At 42.2% G+C, this 17,310-nt stretch overlaps 1 protein-coding gene across 1 annotated transcript in view; it reads left to right on the top strand.

Annotated features, from left to right (window-relative positions):
- The window catches only part of EMILIN3 (elastin microfibril interfacer 3), an 834,354-nt gene extending 817,529 nt beyond the window's left edge, over positions 1 to 16,825 (top strand). The window contains exon 4 of the mRNA XM_044089858.1: positions 13,846 to 16,825. Coding sequence (XP_043945793.1) covers positions 13,846 to 15,722 — 1,877 coding nt within the window. The 3' untranslated portion in view covers positions 15,723 to 16,825. The remainder of the gene's footprint in view (positions 1 to 13,845) is intronic.
- Positions 16,826 to 17,310: the final 485 nt, after the last annotated feature.

Raw genomic sequence — 17,310 nt, forward strand, 5'->3', positions numbered from 1 at the left:
ATGGATACTCCAGCAAAGAAAAAGAAAAAAAAAAACGAAACATTCCTCTCTCCCCCTCGGGCTTCTCAGAAGGAGTGGCAGAATTTTACTCAACACCTCTTCAAGGCCTTCATGGCTCTGATGCCTCCCTCTGGTTAGCCTGTTTCCCATCTTCTCTGGCTCTCTTCCTCTCAAAAATGGACCAGGGCACAAGCCGCTTCAGAGGAAGATTACTCATCTAATGAGGATAATGATTCCTTGGCCTACTCATCCCATATCCCTTCCCCCTCAGACTATGCTTCACCTGAGAAAGATTCAAATGGGACAGAAACCCCAATGGAAGAGATGTCCTTTGGTGAGACTATTTCAAAAATGAGATATCATTTTAAATGGGACAGCTCACAAATGTCTGAGATCTAAAAACATTATTATGACATTTTTCAAGTACAGACCCCTAGTCCTCCTGCCATTCCTCCTGTTATTTCAGCCTTTCTGGATGCTTTTGCCTCCACTTCTACACACCCTGATTCACAACCTCCAGCTTCTAGAAAGCGAGATAGGTACTACAAAGTACCCCAGGATTGCAATTTCATTTTCAAGGCCCCTGTGGCAGACCCCTCTGTGATATCAGTAACCTCTGAAATGGCTTCCAGGTCTCTTCCCTCTACTTCCCTCCTCCTGTCAGATAAGGATAGTAGACATTTGGAGAGGCTGGGTAAGAAAATCTGTATTTCAGCTAATTTAGCCTTCAGAGCCCTGAACTGCCAGACCCGCATGACCAAGTACAATATGGAGCTCATGTCACAACTCTCCAAGATAGTGACAGAGATACCAGACTCTGAGGACAAAGCCTTGGCATCCTCTTTTATTGCTGCATCTTCTCAGATAGCCAGACATTCGATCAAATGCAGCTATGATGCAGTAGAGGCAACTTCACAAGCTGCAGCTTTTTCCTCTGCTCTTAGATGGTTTGCCTGGTTAAGCTTCAGCCCCTCCTTGAGGACATAAAGGCAAAGCTTATAAATGGCCCCCTGGACAACATGGTTTTATTTGGCAAACCCTCTGTTCAACAGTTCAAATACCTGCAAGAAAACAGCAAGGAGCTGAAAGACCATAAACATATCTTGGTCTCTCCTGTGCAAAAGGTCCACAGGAACTACCCTGGGAAGCCGGTTTTGGTTCACATGCAATCCTGGGTCCCCCAATCAAAACCCCCTAAGAGATCTAGGAAAACACATCAGTTTTCCACTTCCTCCTCCACTCCCAGTTGGCTAAACAGCCCTTTCCTGATAGGATGGACTCTTCCACCTGACTCTTCAGGCAATCTTGGCACCCCTCCCCTCTCCCTGCACCTTACCCTTCCCTCCCAACCTGGGAATCCATCACCCAAGATTCTTGGGTCCTCAACATCAGAAAAAATGGATACTTCATGACTTCGCATACAGTATCTCCCTTCAGGGGTATCTCTCAACCTCAAAAGAACAAGAACCTCTTTTCCCTACAGTTGTGCAAAACCTTTTAGAACAGGGCACAGTCCAAACAGTGCCCCCAGCTCAGAAAGGAAAATGATTCTATTCCTGCTTGTTTCTGGTTCCCAGGAAAGAAGGACCTTAAAGACCCATCCTAGACCTCTGCTATCTCAACAACTTTCTGAAAGTACCCTCCTTCAAAATGCTGACTCTCCAAACCCTCTTCCCACTTATCCTCCCTCAGAACTTCCTAGCATCCATAGACATCAACGATACTTATCTCCATATTCCCATTCATCCCAAATACAGGAAATTCCTATGCATTTCTGTGGGATCCTGGCATTGTTAACTCTCTGCCTTGCCTTTTGGAGTTTCCATTACTCCCAAGAGTTCTCACAAATTGCCTAGCACCTGTAGTCACCTTCTGCAGACTCCAAGGTATACAAATTTTCCCTACCTAGATGACCTTCTATTTCAAGCCAAATCCCCAAAGGAACTGAACAAAAGCCTCTGCTCACCCATAGTCATTTTGCAAAGCCTGTTTTTCACTATCAGCTTCAAAAAATCCACACTCACACCATCCCAAGACCATGTCTTTCTGAGGTACAGATTTCAAACTAACAAAATGATGGTGACCCCCCCTCCCCCCTCTGAAGGCTCAGGAGATTTCTCTCCTTCTTTCATAGGTTCATAGGCAGGTACTAGGCTATCAGCCCAAGGGCCTACATAAGCCTAGCAAACAAGGTTCCCTGGCTTACGCCACCCAAGAAAGTTATTTTCCTGTGTCACTGTCGAGCAGAGACACAGAAGTGATCCCTGGGGTGTATTTCCTATTTCCCATCCACTCATCAAGATTTTTCTTGAAGAGTGCTAATGAAGAACTTTGCTTAACATAGATAGGTAGCCTATTCCAGAGTATGGGAAGTCTCTGGGACAGGAATCTATCCCTCCAGCATATCCTGTTTATTGTGGTGACAAGGTTTAGGTCCCTAGAGCATGTAGCTCGGTGGTATTGGGATTTCTTTAGGTGTAGCATGTCCAACAGCTCTGGGTTTGACATAGCTTTATATGTTAGGCAGAGATCACCTCAGAGTAGGTGATATGCTATGGACTAAAGCTGGAGTTTTTTGAGGTTGTCAATGTAGGGCATTTGTTTGAGGCCAGTAATCCTCTTTGTGAGGTACTTCTGTGGCCTTTCCAGGTGCTGCAGATGTCTTGTGAGGTACATTCCAAAAGGGGCATTATACTCTAAAATGGGTCTAATGAGTGTCAAGTAGAGGGGAACAATGACCTCTTTTTTCCTGGATGAGAACCCTTTTATGATGAGGTGTGCCACGTAGAAGGACTTCCTGACTACTGTGGTGATGTGACTATCAAAGGATAGACTACTGTCCACCTGGGTCCCAAGGTCTCTTATCACACATTCGGTGTTAAATAGATTGCTGCCTATGTGGTAGTTCATGGGTACAGCGTTTTTACCAAAGGGGGTGACAGTGCACTTTTTGGCATTGAGCTTGAGGCCATGGTTCTGACACTAGGCATCTGTCTCAGTGAGGCCCTTCTGTAGGATGTCCACATCATTTGGGGACTTGACTATGGCTCCTAGTTTGCAGTCATCTGTGAACTTCATTAGCCAGAGACCTTCTGTGTTAGCCTGTACTTCAGAGAAGTAGATACCAAACAGGAACTGTTAATAGCAGCAGTCTGCATTTAAAGTGGAACAGCCTTACAAGACTTTCTGCAGATATATAAAGCTGAGTATATTTTACTGCATTATTCTGTATTATAGAGCTAAATTGTTGCTTAGATATCTGTTGTCTTAGTGTTCTGCAAATATACAGAGATCAGTATATATTTTTTGGGTTTTATAATTTGCACTCTGATTCCTCACATCTCTGTTGAAACTCCCCCCCCCCCCCCCCGTTCTGGTAGTAATTTAAATTTGGTGGCTTTTGCAGTGCCCGCCCCACTGTAGATTTGATCTAGGACACTCCCCCAGTCCCATCTCTTTACCGCATTCTACCTAATAAACCCTTTCTGCACTTGCTTTTAGTCCTTTTTAATTTAATTACATTTTTTCAAACTGTGTGTGGACTAATATTGCTACATACTCAAGTGTGCCAGCTTGCACTGCATGTGAGTTGTTTTTACTACTGTTTTTGCTACTTTTCTGAAAAAAAAAAAATTGTAAGCCTGTTTCCTACCTTTCCTGTAATTAGTGTTCCAGATACAGATTTGCTGTATCCAGGACTATTTGTAAGCTTCTGAGCCCCCAAGCCTTTCTGTGTTGGAGGGAAGCCTTCTAGCTTATCAGTGGGAGTGGTAAGCACTAGGTAACCTGTCTACCACATAAGTAGTGGTTCTGGCCCAGAATTTGTCATTATTGGCCATTTGGGCGGTCTTCCATCTCTCTCAACTTTCTGATTTGAAGGCCTGCATTTGCACTTGTTTCTGTCCTGTAACTCCTGGGCCCATCTCATTTGCTCACCCAAAAAAAAAAAAAAAAAAACAAAAAACTGCTTTTACTGTATTTGTGTTTCTTCCTACTTTATTTTGCTTTTACGTCATCTTAAAAGTACTCAATTGTATTTATTACTGCTTGGTGTAACTCATTCTGAGCCTTTTAGTTTAAGCATATGGGCTTCAGACCAGTTGTTTTACATTAGGAAGGTGTGTAGTCTGCACTGTGGTGGCAGGACAAGTAGCTTACATCCTTCTAAGTCGGGAACTGCTGATTGAGGGCTCAGTGTCTGTTATTCTAAAAGTGTATTAATTCTGTTTTAAGCACTTGGGCTTCAGGCCAGTTATTTTACATTAAAAGGGTTCAAGGTCTGCACTCTTGTGGGAGGAAAAGCTGGACACTGCCCTTCTAGCTGGGAATTTCTGGATTAAAGGTTTATAGTGCCTGCATATCTAAACTGCTTCTTACTGAAATTGGTACACCTTGTTTACTGTAGCATAGACTAGATCCAGGCCTGCTGAATCTAACTTTGTTTGTATAATCTGAGCACTAATCCAGGCATTCTTTAAAGTATTCAATTGTATTTATTACTGCTTGGTAGTAACTTGATAAAGTGTAGCTATCATTCTAAGTCTTTTGGATTAAGCACTTGGGCTTCCGACCAGTTGTTTTACATTAGGAAGGTTTGTGGCCTGCACTGTGGTGGCAGGACAGGTAGCTTACATCCTTCTAAGTTGGGAACTGCTGATTGAGGGCTCAGAGTCTGTTATTCTAAAAGTGTATTAATTCTGGTTCAAGCACTTGGGCTTCACGCCAGTTGTTTTACATTAAGAAGGTTTGTGGTCTGCACTGTAGTGGCAGAACAGGTAGCTTATATCCTTCTAAGTTGGGAACTGCTGATTGAGGGCTCAGTGTCTGTTATTCTAAAAGTGTATTAATTCTGGTTTAAGCACTTGAGCTTCAGGCCAGTTATTTTACATTAAAAGGGTTTGTGGTCTGCACTCTTGTGGGAGGAGAGGCTGGACTCTGCCCTTCTGAGCTGGGAATTTCTGGTTAAAGGCTTATAGTGCCTGCATATTTGAACTGCTTCTTACTGAAATTGGTACACCTTGTTTGCTGTAGCATAGACTAGATCCAGGCCTGCTGAATCTAGCTTTATTTGTATGCTGCTTGTTTGTTTGCTTGTTATTTCCCTGAAATGCTAATTCCACCTAAAATGCGGCTTTTCAGCACTTCTGTGGATCCCTAGTGATATCTGCATTGCTTACTGTACTTATTTCCTTGTTTCACTTGAAAGAAAGTTACTGTTTGTCATTTTTGCATTTAAGTTACCTGAAACACATTGCATTTAAGTTACCTGGCACTGCTCACTAAAGCAATTATATGTCAGCACTAAAATATTAAAAGCACTACACCCTCACAAACTCCCCTTGAGTACCTCGTTCCCCTTTGGCCCTTTTTTTTTAATTATAAAGAAATTCTCAATACTATGCTAGCATGTCCAAAGGTCAGTTGTCAATCTCCTCTCCGGTCCAGCTGGTGAATCTCGGAATCTTGAGGCAATGTTACAACTGCCTCATGTACACAGACTACCCTCTCCTCCTCCCAACAAATTCCAACACATGTGAGAGATGCAACCATATAGCCATAATGGAGGCTAAGCTCTCTCAATGCAGTAGTGGCGAAACCAGTCAGGAGGAGAAGGAAACCACACTCACTACAATTCCAATCTCACATAGACCTACCACGACAGCAAACCAAACACATAAACACACAAAAACATACTCGGAGGCTTTAAATAAAAATCTGCCTAAGCAGCAGAGACCTCCAAAGCAGACACCCAAGCAACTGCTACCCCAAAACAAAACTCATGCAACACATAGCTCACAAAGCCAGTGTGTCGAACAGTCACAGCCCTTAAGGCTAAACAACACACCTGATACACTTGTAATAGGTGACTCTATCGTCAGGCACACTGACGTCCCGCTCACCAGGCTGAACAAGGAAAAGGTCATGGTGAGCTGCCTGTCGGGCGCTAGGATCCGCCACATAACACAAGTACTCAGGTCACTCCAAGGCAAGTACAAATATGACTCAGTCATTGTCCATGCTAGTGTGAATGGCCTGAGACGTACCTCCCTGGACTACATGAAAAGAGACATAGAGGAGCTCTCTGAGCATGTAGCCCAGGCCGCTATGACCCTGACCTTGAGTAGCATCTTACCCTCACCAAGAATGATGCCACAATATGAAGACAAGATGATCAATTTCAACAATTGGCTTAAGTATTGGTGTCATTCAAAGGGGATCCAATGCCTGTCAGCCTGGGATGAAATGCTCGACAAGCCACGATGCTTCGCTAGGGACGGCTTGCACCTGTCACCCCTGGGCATTTGGATATTGGTAAAGGCTCTTGCTACCCCCATAGTGCCTTTTTTAGGCAAGGCTCAAAAGACAAACCCACCTCCATAGGTATCACAAGGGATAAGAAACTAAGAGTAATGCTTCTCAATGCCAGAAGTCTAAACCTCAAGATGCATTCACTCGAAACTCTCCTTAGCATGGAGAACATAGATATCTGTGCAGTAACAGAAACCTGGTTCAAGGCTCCCGAGAGCACCCCAGCACTACCAGGTTATACCTCATACCATGCTTTTCGGCCCCAAAACTTGGACCGTACTACAAAAGGAGGGGGAGTATCAATATTCGTCAAGGATACCCACACCTCCAGGTTGGTGGCGCAGCACGAAGTATCACAGACTATCCATGTGCAACTAACAGTGGGTAAAACTGCCTTCCAGTTTATAGCCTGCTACAGACCACCCTCCCAAACCCAGGAACCCCACTCGGCCTTCCTGAGAACACTGGAAAATATGAAGGTCTCTCCAAACACCATTATACTGTGCAACTTCAACTACCCAAACATAGACTGGGAGCATTACTCTAGCTCCAACACCCTAGCCCAAAGGTTCCTAGAATTTATAAACTCAAATGCTATAGAACAACTTGTTACCACTCCCACAAGAGGGGAAAACATACTGGACCTGATCATCACCAACATGGGGACTCTATGCTCCAGACCAGAAGTGTATCCCTCACTGGTAAGATCAGACCATAAACTAATCTCACTGGATATTCACATCCTGACTCCACCCCCTGCCCTGAAAACCACAGTGAAAAACTTCTCTAAAGCAAATTTCACACTCCTCAAAACCGAGGTGGAATCCTTCAAAGCCCCCGGGTCTGTGAAAAATATGGCCCAGACCGCAGAATCCTTTATAAATGCATTCTATGACCACTTTCAGGAATGCATGGATCATGCAATCCCAAATAAAACCAAGACCCGATCCTCCAAAGGCAGACGTCCTGTCTGGTGGACCCCAGCCATAAACAAACTATACAATAGAAGGAGGAAGCTACTACATGATAGAGCAAAATCCCGAAAAGGGAAGGCATCTCTGATCAGTATTAGCAAAAAACTATGGGCACTCATAAAATTGTCTAAGGCCAGCTTCGAGAGAAAAATTGCACAGGACACTAAGGATAATCACAAGGCTTTCTTTAGTTATGTTAGGAACCTGGGTGGGAATTCCCAGATATGCTCAGAATTAGTCAAAAATGACAAAAAATACACCGAACCCACAGACATTGCCAACATCCTAGCTGACAGGTTCAGCGCAACCCCCCCCCCCCCAACAAAAAGGCAAATATTTATCCCAGCAGAGTGCTGCCCTCCTGACATCTCAGATGCTCAGGTAAGAGCTGCCCTCTCCAAAGCAAAAAACACAGCATCAATGGTACCAGACGGTGTCCCGGGCTGCGCCCTACATGAACTCCAAGAAGAGCTAAACCCAAACATAAAACTACTGTTCAATCTCAGCCTTACTACAGGATATGTACCCAAAGAGTGGCGTACAGCAACAGTGGTCCCTCTCCACAAAGGTGGTGTCTCAACGGATCCTGGAAACTATCGCCCCATAAGCCTGACTAGCTTGGTCTGCAAAGCTATGGAAAGGATCATCATGGACCTCATAAATAAAGATATTGGGGACCTACAGATACTGGATCCTACCCAGTTCGGCTTTGTAAAGGGCAGATCTTGCCTCTTAAACCTGGTTGATTTCTTTGAAACAGTCACCAAGGCCATTGACGAGGGGAAGGTGGTCCACACAGCCTACCTGGACCTCGCAAAACCCTTCGATACAATACCCCACTCGGGCATTATAGATAGGCTCACCAGCTTAAATATAAACCCCTATGTCACTAGATGGGTTGCAAACTGGCTCAACGACAGAACCCACATGGTTAAAATTGCTGGAGCCATGTCAGACTCCAAACCAGTTACAAGTGGCATCCCCCAAAGCTCAGTCCCGGGACCTCTCTTGTTCATTATATATTTCTCGGAGATACAGGCCAACACAGAAGGACTGTGGCTGACTAAGTTCGCAGATGACTGCAAACTGGGTGCCATAATCGACTCTCTAGCCGACACAAGCATCCTCCAAAAGGGCCTCATAGAAACAGACAACTGGTGCCAGAGCCATGGCCTCAAGCTAAATGCCAAAAAGTGTATAGTCATCCCCTTTGGCAAAAACAAAGTGCCCACAAATTACCACATAGGTGGTAATTCATTAAGTACAGAAGAAGTAATTAGGGACCTGGGGACCCAAGTTGATAGCAATCTCTCATTTGACAACCACGTGGCCAAAGTGGTTAGAAAAATATTTTATATAGCCCACCTAATCATGAAGGGATTCACATCTAGATCAGGGGAGGTCATCGTGCCTCTTTACTCATCCCTCACCAGGCCCATAATTGAGTACAATGCCCCTTTTGGGATGTACCTTACCAGACACCTGCAGCAACTGGAAAGACCCCAAAAGTACCTCACCAAGAGGATCATAGGGCTCAAACAGATGCCATATGCTGCCCGGTCTGCCCGGTTAAAGAAACTCCAGCTCTACTAAGTGGCATACCACCTGCTCAGAGGCGATCTGTGCCTGACGTATAAAGCCATGTCCAACCCGGAATTAATGGACATGCTGCACCTCAGAAAATCCAAATCCCATCGAGCTACGCACTCGAGAGACTTGAACCTCAGCACTGAAATAAATAGAACATGCTGGAGGGACAGATTCATAACCCAGAGGCTCCCTTCACTCTGGAATAAAATCCCAGTCCAGGTTAGGCAGAGTCCCTCACTGACTCTCTTCAAGAGGAATCTTGATGAGTGGATGGGAGATCGTAGGTTTACCCCAAGTATCACTTCTGTGTCACTGTTAGACAGAGGCACAGTATACTAACCTCGAAAAAAGGCATAGCAAAATTAATTTAAAATGGGTGGCGAAAGCCAAACACACTCTGGCTAGGCTTATAAATGCCCTAGGGCAGATAGCCTAGTATGAACCTATGAACCTATGAACCTAAGGAGAGGTCTCAGGACGGAACCCTGTGGTACTCCACTTGTCACTGCTTTGAGGTCAGATTTGGAGTCTGCAACTTTTACAGTGTGGGTGCTGTCAATGAGCCAGTTGGCAACTCATCTTGTGACATAGGGATTTATACCTAGTTTAGTGAGTTTAGCTATAATTCTAGAATGGGGGATGGTGTTGAAAGCCTTGGAGGGTCAAGATAGGCTGTGGGAACCACCTTACCCTCATCTATGGCTTTGGTGACTGCTTCAAAGAAGTTGATAAGGTTCAGGAGGCAGGATCTGCCTTTCACAAACCTGAACTGGGTGGGATCCAGAGTTTGGAGATTACCAATGTCTTTGTTTATGAGTTCCATGATGATACGTTCCATATCGTTGCAGACCAGGCTCGTCAGGCTAATAGGTCGATAGTTCCCGGGATCAGTGGTGGCTCCCCCTTTGTGGAGTGGGATAACTGCTGTTGTGCACCATTCAGTGGGCACAAAGCCTGATGTGAGGCTATTATTGTACATGGTGCTTAAGTGGGGAGCCAGTTCGTTCTGAAGTTCGCGTAAAACACAGCCTGGGATGTTGTCCAGCCCCATTGATGCTGTGTTTTTGGCTTTAGAGAGTGCAGCTTTTACCTGCGTAGTTGTGATTACAGGGACTCTGCATTCTTCCTGTATAGATATGGGCCCTTTAGGGGGGTAAGAGGGGGTAAACTTAGCACTGACCCTATCTGCCAGGATGTTGGCAATATAAGTTGGTTCTGTAATTTTCTTGCCTTTGTGCTGTAACTCAGAGCAGATCTGGGTGTTGCCATTGAGATTCTTGACATAGCTATAGAATGCTTTATGGTTGTCCTTGAAATTGGTGGCGATTTTGTTTTCGTAGCTAGCTTTGGAGGATCTTATAAGGGATCTCAGCTTCTTACTGAAGCTGACCAGGGAGCTCCTCCACTCATGGGATTTTACTCTCTTTTGCAACAGTTTCTTCATTCTGTTGTACAGTTTGTTTATGGCAGAGGTCCTGTCCCTCAATTTTCTGTCTGCAAGACAGTTTCTACGAATCTTGGGATTGATGTCTTCTCCCATCACTATGCTTCCCCTGGCAAGGCTACCTATGAGGAAATTCCAGTAGTTTCTGAAATCAGTGTGGTCTCAGCATTCCTACCCACTGGAATTTCAAATCCTACTTATATCCTGCCTCAAGAAGGAGCTCCAGTGGTTAATAAAAGACAACTGTCCATAAATCCAAGACTTCCCATCCACCCTCTGCACCCAGTGCAAGACCTGTACACAGATGCATCAGATACAGGTTAGGAAGCAGCTCTAGACATTCACATAGTTCAAGGTCAATGGACATCTTCACAGAAGAAAGACCATATAAATGTAAGGGAGATGAAGGCACTGATTTCGCCCTACAGTCCTTCCAACCCCTACTGAGGCCAGGAAGGCCGCATATCTACACAGACAACATGACAGTTCTGTGATATATAAACAAGCAGGGAAAGACAAGATCCTAACTCATTTGCAGACTATCCTTACAGGCTTGGGAACTAGCCGTCTACTAGAAATATCTCTCCAGGTGGTATACATTCCTTCCAACTAGAATTCTGTGTCAGGCACACTGAGCAGATCCAGAGCACAGGCCCATGAATGGATGCTTCACAGGGATGTGTTCCTGAACATTGTCCACCACTGAGGTATTCCACAAATAGACTTGTTTGTCTCCTCTCTGAACAAACAACTTCCAAAATGTTGTGCCAGTGAACGTGAACCACATCCTCAAGCACTGAAAGTGGGCACCCTATCAAACTCTTGGAAGGGGAAAGTTCTGTATGCATATACTCCCCTACCACTCATTCTGAAAGTCCTGCTGAAAATTCAGCTGTACAAGCCAAAAATCTTGTTGGTGACTCCCCGTTGGCCAAGATAGCACTGTTTTCCCCTTCTTCTACATTTATTCAAGGGCAATCATCACAAGTTACCTCACAGAGTAGACTTACTCACACAGAACAAGGGATCACTCATCCGCCCACAACTGGAAACTCTTCAACTGGCCCTGTGGGTGATAGAGCCCTGATTCCTTTGCAACACCTTTATTCTGAAGATGTGCTTTAAGTCCTGCAGGGAGGCCAGGAAACAAAATACCAGAAAATCTTAAGTCCCAAATGGAAGAGGCTTTCCCTTTGGTATCTTTCTAGCAATTTGGACCCACTTACAGTGGATCCCCATATGGTTCTGTCATATCTGTGTGAATTGCTTAATGCAGGTTTAGCTTATTCCTCCATAGAAGCACATTTGTCAGCTATGTCTGCCTGTCTGACACTTTCCCCTCCTCTAGCTTCCAGATTTGAGGCCAAACAATTCGTTAAAGGCATCCTCCACATTAGTCCTCCCAGGAGACCTATCGCTCCACCCTGGGACCTTAACTTTGTGCTAGAGAAACTGACTCAGGTGCCTCTTGAGCCAGCCTCCTCTAGCTCACTGAAACACTGTACCTGGAAAACTGTTCACCTGATGGCTGTTACCTCTGCCAGGCGAGTATCAGAATTAGACGCCATTATGGCTTATCCTCCTTTCTTGTCCTTCCAGAAGGACAGGACTTCCCTTCCCATTAACCCTTCCTTCATTCCAAAGGTAGTTAATGAATTATCCATAAACCAGGCCATTCACCTACCTATCTTTTTCCCTTCTCCCAGACCAATAATGAGAGGATCCTTACATACTCTTGATGTACACAGACAACTCAGGTTTTATCTGCACAAGACCAAACCTTTCAGAAAATCAGACCAGCTGTTTGTGTCATTCCACCCCAGGGCTCTGGGATTGCCTGTGTTCAAACAGACCTTCTCTAACTGGATCTCCAAATCCATTTCATTCTGCTATGCCCACCATGGCAAAGCCTTTTCTGGCACAGTGTACAAGGGCAGTGTCTTCCTTGAGGACATTCCTCAAAGGGCCGGACACTAACTCCATCCTAGGGGCAGCTACTTGGACATCTGTCCACACCTTCACAAAACATTATAAATTGGATTCTATCTCCAGGTCCAGGGCAGGGTTTGCCAGGGCCATTCTTCATGGGCTTTCAGAAAATTCATCTGTCATCTCCACCTCTCTTTCTGCATGAACTTTTGTATTCTCCCTCCTGTAAAGAATACTGCAACAGATGAATAGAAGGGCATAGATTAGTTCTGTAAGAATTTACCATAATAATAAATGTCCTTCTCTTCTTTGTTGCAGTATTCTGTCCCATCCTCCTCCACCACTTCCTTGTGTTCTTGGATGCATTGATCCTCTTTCCCTTGGACTGTCTCTCTGCCTGGGGCTTCATTTCTGAGGATGGTGTGCACGTGCATCTCTTTTATGGCCTACATCTAATAGTAGCCTAAGTCTTCACATCACATCCTACAGTAGTAAAAGACTTTGATTTACTGGCCAACATTGGGTTGTCTTGGCAGGCAACTCCCCCATGTAAAGAATACTGCAACATAGAAGTGGGCATCTATCATTATGGTAAGTTCTTACACAACTAATCTTTCTAAAGACTTAAACCGTACCTGTGATATAAACATGACCTGCTGGAGAGAGAGAGAGAGACGTATGTATCCCAGAGACTACCCCATCTACGGAACAGGCTCCTCATCCATGTGAAGCAGAGTTCCTCCCTAACCCAATTCATAATTTGATGGGAACAGGAAATCCATCCCTGGTTTAACACCTATGTCTCTAATGGACACAGGTAGCTTGTAAATGGTTCTTCTCACAGGCCCTTACTTGAAAATGTTTCATCTCCCAAGCCCCTGCTTACACTTATCAAGGGTATCAGAACTTGTCAGAGATTTGGGATTCATGGCCAGTCTTAAAAAGGCCCTTGAAGTTGTTAGCCTAGTAAACACCTATAAACCTATGACCCTTGATCTGACACTGGCAAATACGGGCAAAATTCAAACAGTGAAACGTTAAACTATTTTGCCAGCATTTGCATTGTTTGAACATTTGAGGATGTGAAAAAATGAGAGATACTCAGATACATATATATATATATATATATAGAGAGAGAGAGAGAGAGAGATAAAATGTGTTATCAATGTGTATGTCTTTATCTCTCATATTTTATATATATATATATATATATATATATATATATATATAAAAAACGTGTGTGTGTGTGTGTGTGTGTGTGTGTGTGTGTGTGTGTGTGTGTGTGTGTGTGTGCGTGAGTATGCATATATATGCAGAATAAACCACTGTTTAATAGTAATAATCCTCATACAGAAGTAGAAAGAGCAAATACAAAAAGAAAAAATATTAAAATGTATGCATTTCATGAAATTTACTGCAGTTTTGTCAAATTGGTAATTACATTTTCAGGATTCATAATGACTTCTTCATCCAGTAATATTTATTCTTTTTTTACTGACTGTTTGAGAAATACTTTACAGCTGTTTTTCATGCTGCTGATTTTAAATGCTGAAATGCTATTACTTTTCTGTCATACTAATTTTTCTTCATTGTTGACAGATAATATGATACCATCCGTAGTTGGAGAGAGGATACAATATTTGGAAGAAAAGATACAGCACCTGTCAACATCCTTTGAGACCTTACAGACTGCAGTAAACAGAATAAATGTCCACCTCAATGCTCCAGAAAGAGTGCAGACAGTAGTGCATCCTTTTATGAACCCAGATACAAGAATTGAATTTGGTGTTATTCCTGATGCAACACTAGATATTGTAGACAAAGCTGAAGCAACATATCCAAGAGTTGAAGACCTAATGGGAAAAGTAAGTCAGGTGACAGAAGAGATCAATTCAAGGAGTGGTTTGTTGGGTGAAGTTCGTGATATGGTCCTTGACCATGACAGTAAAATCAAACACCTTTTGGAATCTGCTAGGCCATCACCTTTGACTTCTTTTGACCTTCTTGATGAATATGTTCGCAAAAAATTTGATGCATTTCGAGCAGAATTACTTGATGGCTTTGATAAGAAACTTTTTGATGTGAAGTCATCTTTTGATGATAAGATAAAAGAAATCACAGAGCATTGTGTGCAGAACAGCAATACAATTCAGCAATTACAAATGTCAATAGATGGGAAAGAATCTGACATGAAAAAAGACATTGTTCACTTAGAAACTCAAGTACAAGGACTTACTGTTGTGGAAAGTTGCTGTAGTACTGTTAACTACTTCACAGATAAACTTACTAATCTGGAAAACAATCTCATTGGACTATCTGATTATCAGAACACACTGCAAACCAGACTTGAAAGTATCATATCACAATCTTCTACCTCTACTATTGAAAGTATTTTTGATAGTAGATTTGAAGAGATTGAGAGCAGAATGAATATGACAGAAAGAGACGCTGGTGACTGTTGTCACAATGTGGAAGGTGATATAAGACTGCTGTTCAATTCTGAAGTTGATGGCTTCAAAGCACATTTTAATGATAAATTCAAGAACTTTGAAGATCGGTTTTGGACTGTAGTAGACGGAATGAACAATGCTTCTCTACCAGTCACACTGGATGGTAATCAAGCTCCATTTCTTGAAACAGCAATACATGTTGTAAGGAAGGAACATAATCAAAGTCTGGCTACATTGGAAACCAAGTTAAATATGCTAGAAGGCATGTGTAGCACAAGTTGTAGTTCATTTTTCGAAGATGTAGAAACCATAAAAACAGAAATTGAGAGCTCTCAAGATAAGAACCAAGACCTTATAGCTAAGCTAGACTATTATGTTGATCTTGTAAAAAAAGTTAACTCCTCTGTATATGAACTCCAAAAACTAATAGAGAAGAAAGATGAAGAACTCATTCAAGGTGAAATCACTTTATTAAAAATAAATCTTAATTCTGTTAATAAATCTGTTAAAGGCCTTAAAGACTCTGTAAACAAATATAGTTCAGCAGTTTTGCATGTAAATTCATCCCTGGAGCAGCATGCACACAAAGTAGCCGATGAGGTGTATGCAATCCATGACACTGTTAATACCCAGAAGACACGCCTTATGCACAGCAGTTTCCAACTTCAGGATCTCAGGGGTCAGCTGCTGAGGCTAAAAAACAGACTGATGTCTGAAGTTAGTAACTGCAAGCATTTTACAGATGACATAGAGAGAGAAGTGTCCCAGTTTGATAGCAGGGTGAATCAAGTTGAGAGCATGTGCAACACACTGGGTGTAGTAAGTGGAGATTTGGAGGACATGAAAGACGAATTAGAGAAACAAACATCCAGTTTATTTGATTACCTGGGAAGGATAAATGGCACATTGATAACCCAGACTTCTGACATTGCTAGAATGAATGTAAGCCTTCAGGACTGTCAGTCCAGAGTTAATAAAGTCAGTGAACTTATGAATTACTTGACTGCAAATGAAACAAACCACTAAGCATGCAATGAATACTTCTGTGTGAAGCAACAAATTAAGCTAAGGATATCAAAATGGCCTGTGTTTTAAGCTTGAAATAAACTGTAATATTTCTATTTGAGATTTCTGGTTTGGCTGGAAAAAATCCCTTCAGATTTCTGGAGATTTTTACTTTCTTTGCATTGTTTTCACCATTTTAAATTATGTGGAGATAACACTACAACATTGAGAGCATGCTGTACAGACTGTATACACTGTTCTAGTGTAGGAAAAAAATGTTTACAAAGCTTAATTTTGTTTTGTAATAACTGGCAAAGAGGCATAAACAAGAAATTCTATTTTTTCATGATGGACTTCGTACACAACTGCTCTGAATGCTGTAAAGACTGAGTAATTGGCCTTGTTCTTTCAGCTTATGATTTTGTAGTGTAATGAATGACAATTGTATTTACCACAAAAATAATCTTTAAATACGATTGTTGATTCTTAGAATGGAAACTATTAGTGTATTACTACAAACTACCCTTTTAATGCAGAGTTTTACAAATTGACTTAATAAATGTTTATTAGTAGCAATAATTTGGCCAGTAACCAAGTTCCTCTGAGAACAATGGATATAAAAGTGTAGACTGGTAAATAACCAAAAAACATTGTATACTTGACTTCATAAGTAAGAGAGTAAATACAATAAAAATGCTGTCGAAAGCAGTTATTTTGTGCTGTTGTTCCATAAAAGAGCAGCATTACATTACTATTCCAGTAAGTCCGTGCTACTGCTTGACAAACTGCAGAGTAAATTATCTGACATTGCATTCCTTACCCATTTTCTTCATTAAAGGATCACTATTGTAAGATATTAACAAAATACTTTAATCGTACATTGATATTTTTATGTATTACTAAAGGTATCACATTTCTCTAGTTAGTAGGAAATATTTTATCATTTGTTCCACCACAAAATGGCCTGATAGTAGCTGCAATACTTAAGTGATTTTGTTTTTCTCCCTAAAATTCTCGCTCTCACAGTGTAAAAAAACAAACAAAAAAAAAACAGACTCCAAGGAAAGTGCAAGATACATTTGTAAGCGCTTTTGGCCACTACAAGTAAGGTGAACTTCATCAGACAAAAATCTCCCTCATAGGTTATCCTTTTATAATCATTGCCCATTGCCATCTTGTGGTGGAAGTTTTAAATTACATATATGAAGTTTTGAAACCATAAAAAACACAGTTCAAAATAGATAAAATTAAAAACAAATGACAGTCCACAATGTAGTAAGAGTCACAACAATATGATGCTTTGCTCTTCTGTTTCCATCAGGTTGTTCTAATACAAGTACTCTGAATTGTTGTTTTATTTAAGGATTTTTACAGAGAGTGTATCTATATATTGTAATCATAACCTGGAAAACAATCTCAGACTTAGATAGGACTTCCTTGTTGCCGGACATAATTCAATGGTTTGTTTTTGGGAAGAAGTAAACATTTCTTTAGCTAAAGTATCCTTCTTTACTTACTTGGTTTTCCTACCAGGTGTGTCAAGCTGTTCTCTCATCTGTGACAATAAAGCTGGCTTGTCTCACTAGAGATAGCCTGCAGTCCCTGAGAC

Source organism: Protopterus annectens, chromosome 12.part0, assembly GCF_019279795.1.
Source record: "Protopterus annectens isolate FY-2018-M chromosome 12.part0, PAN1.0, whole genome shotgun sequence".
Lineage (NCBI taxonomy): Eukaryota > Metazoa > Chordata > Ceratodontiformes > Protopteridae > Protopterus > Protopterus annectens.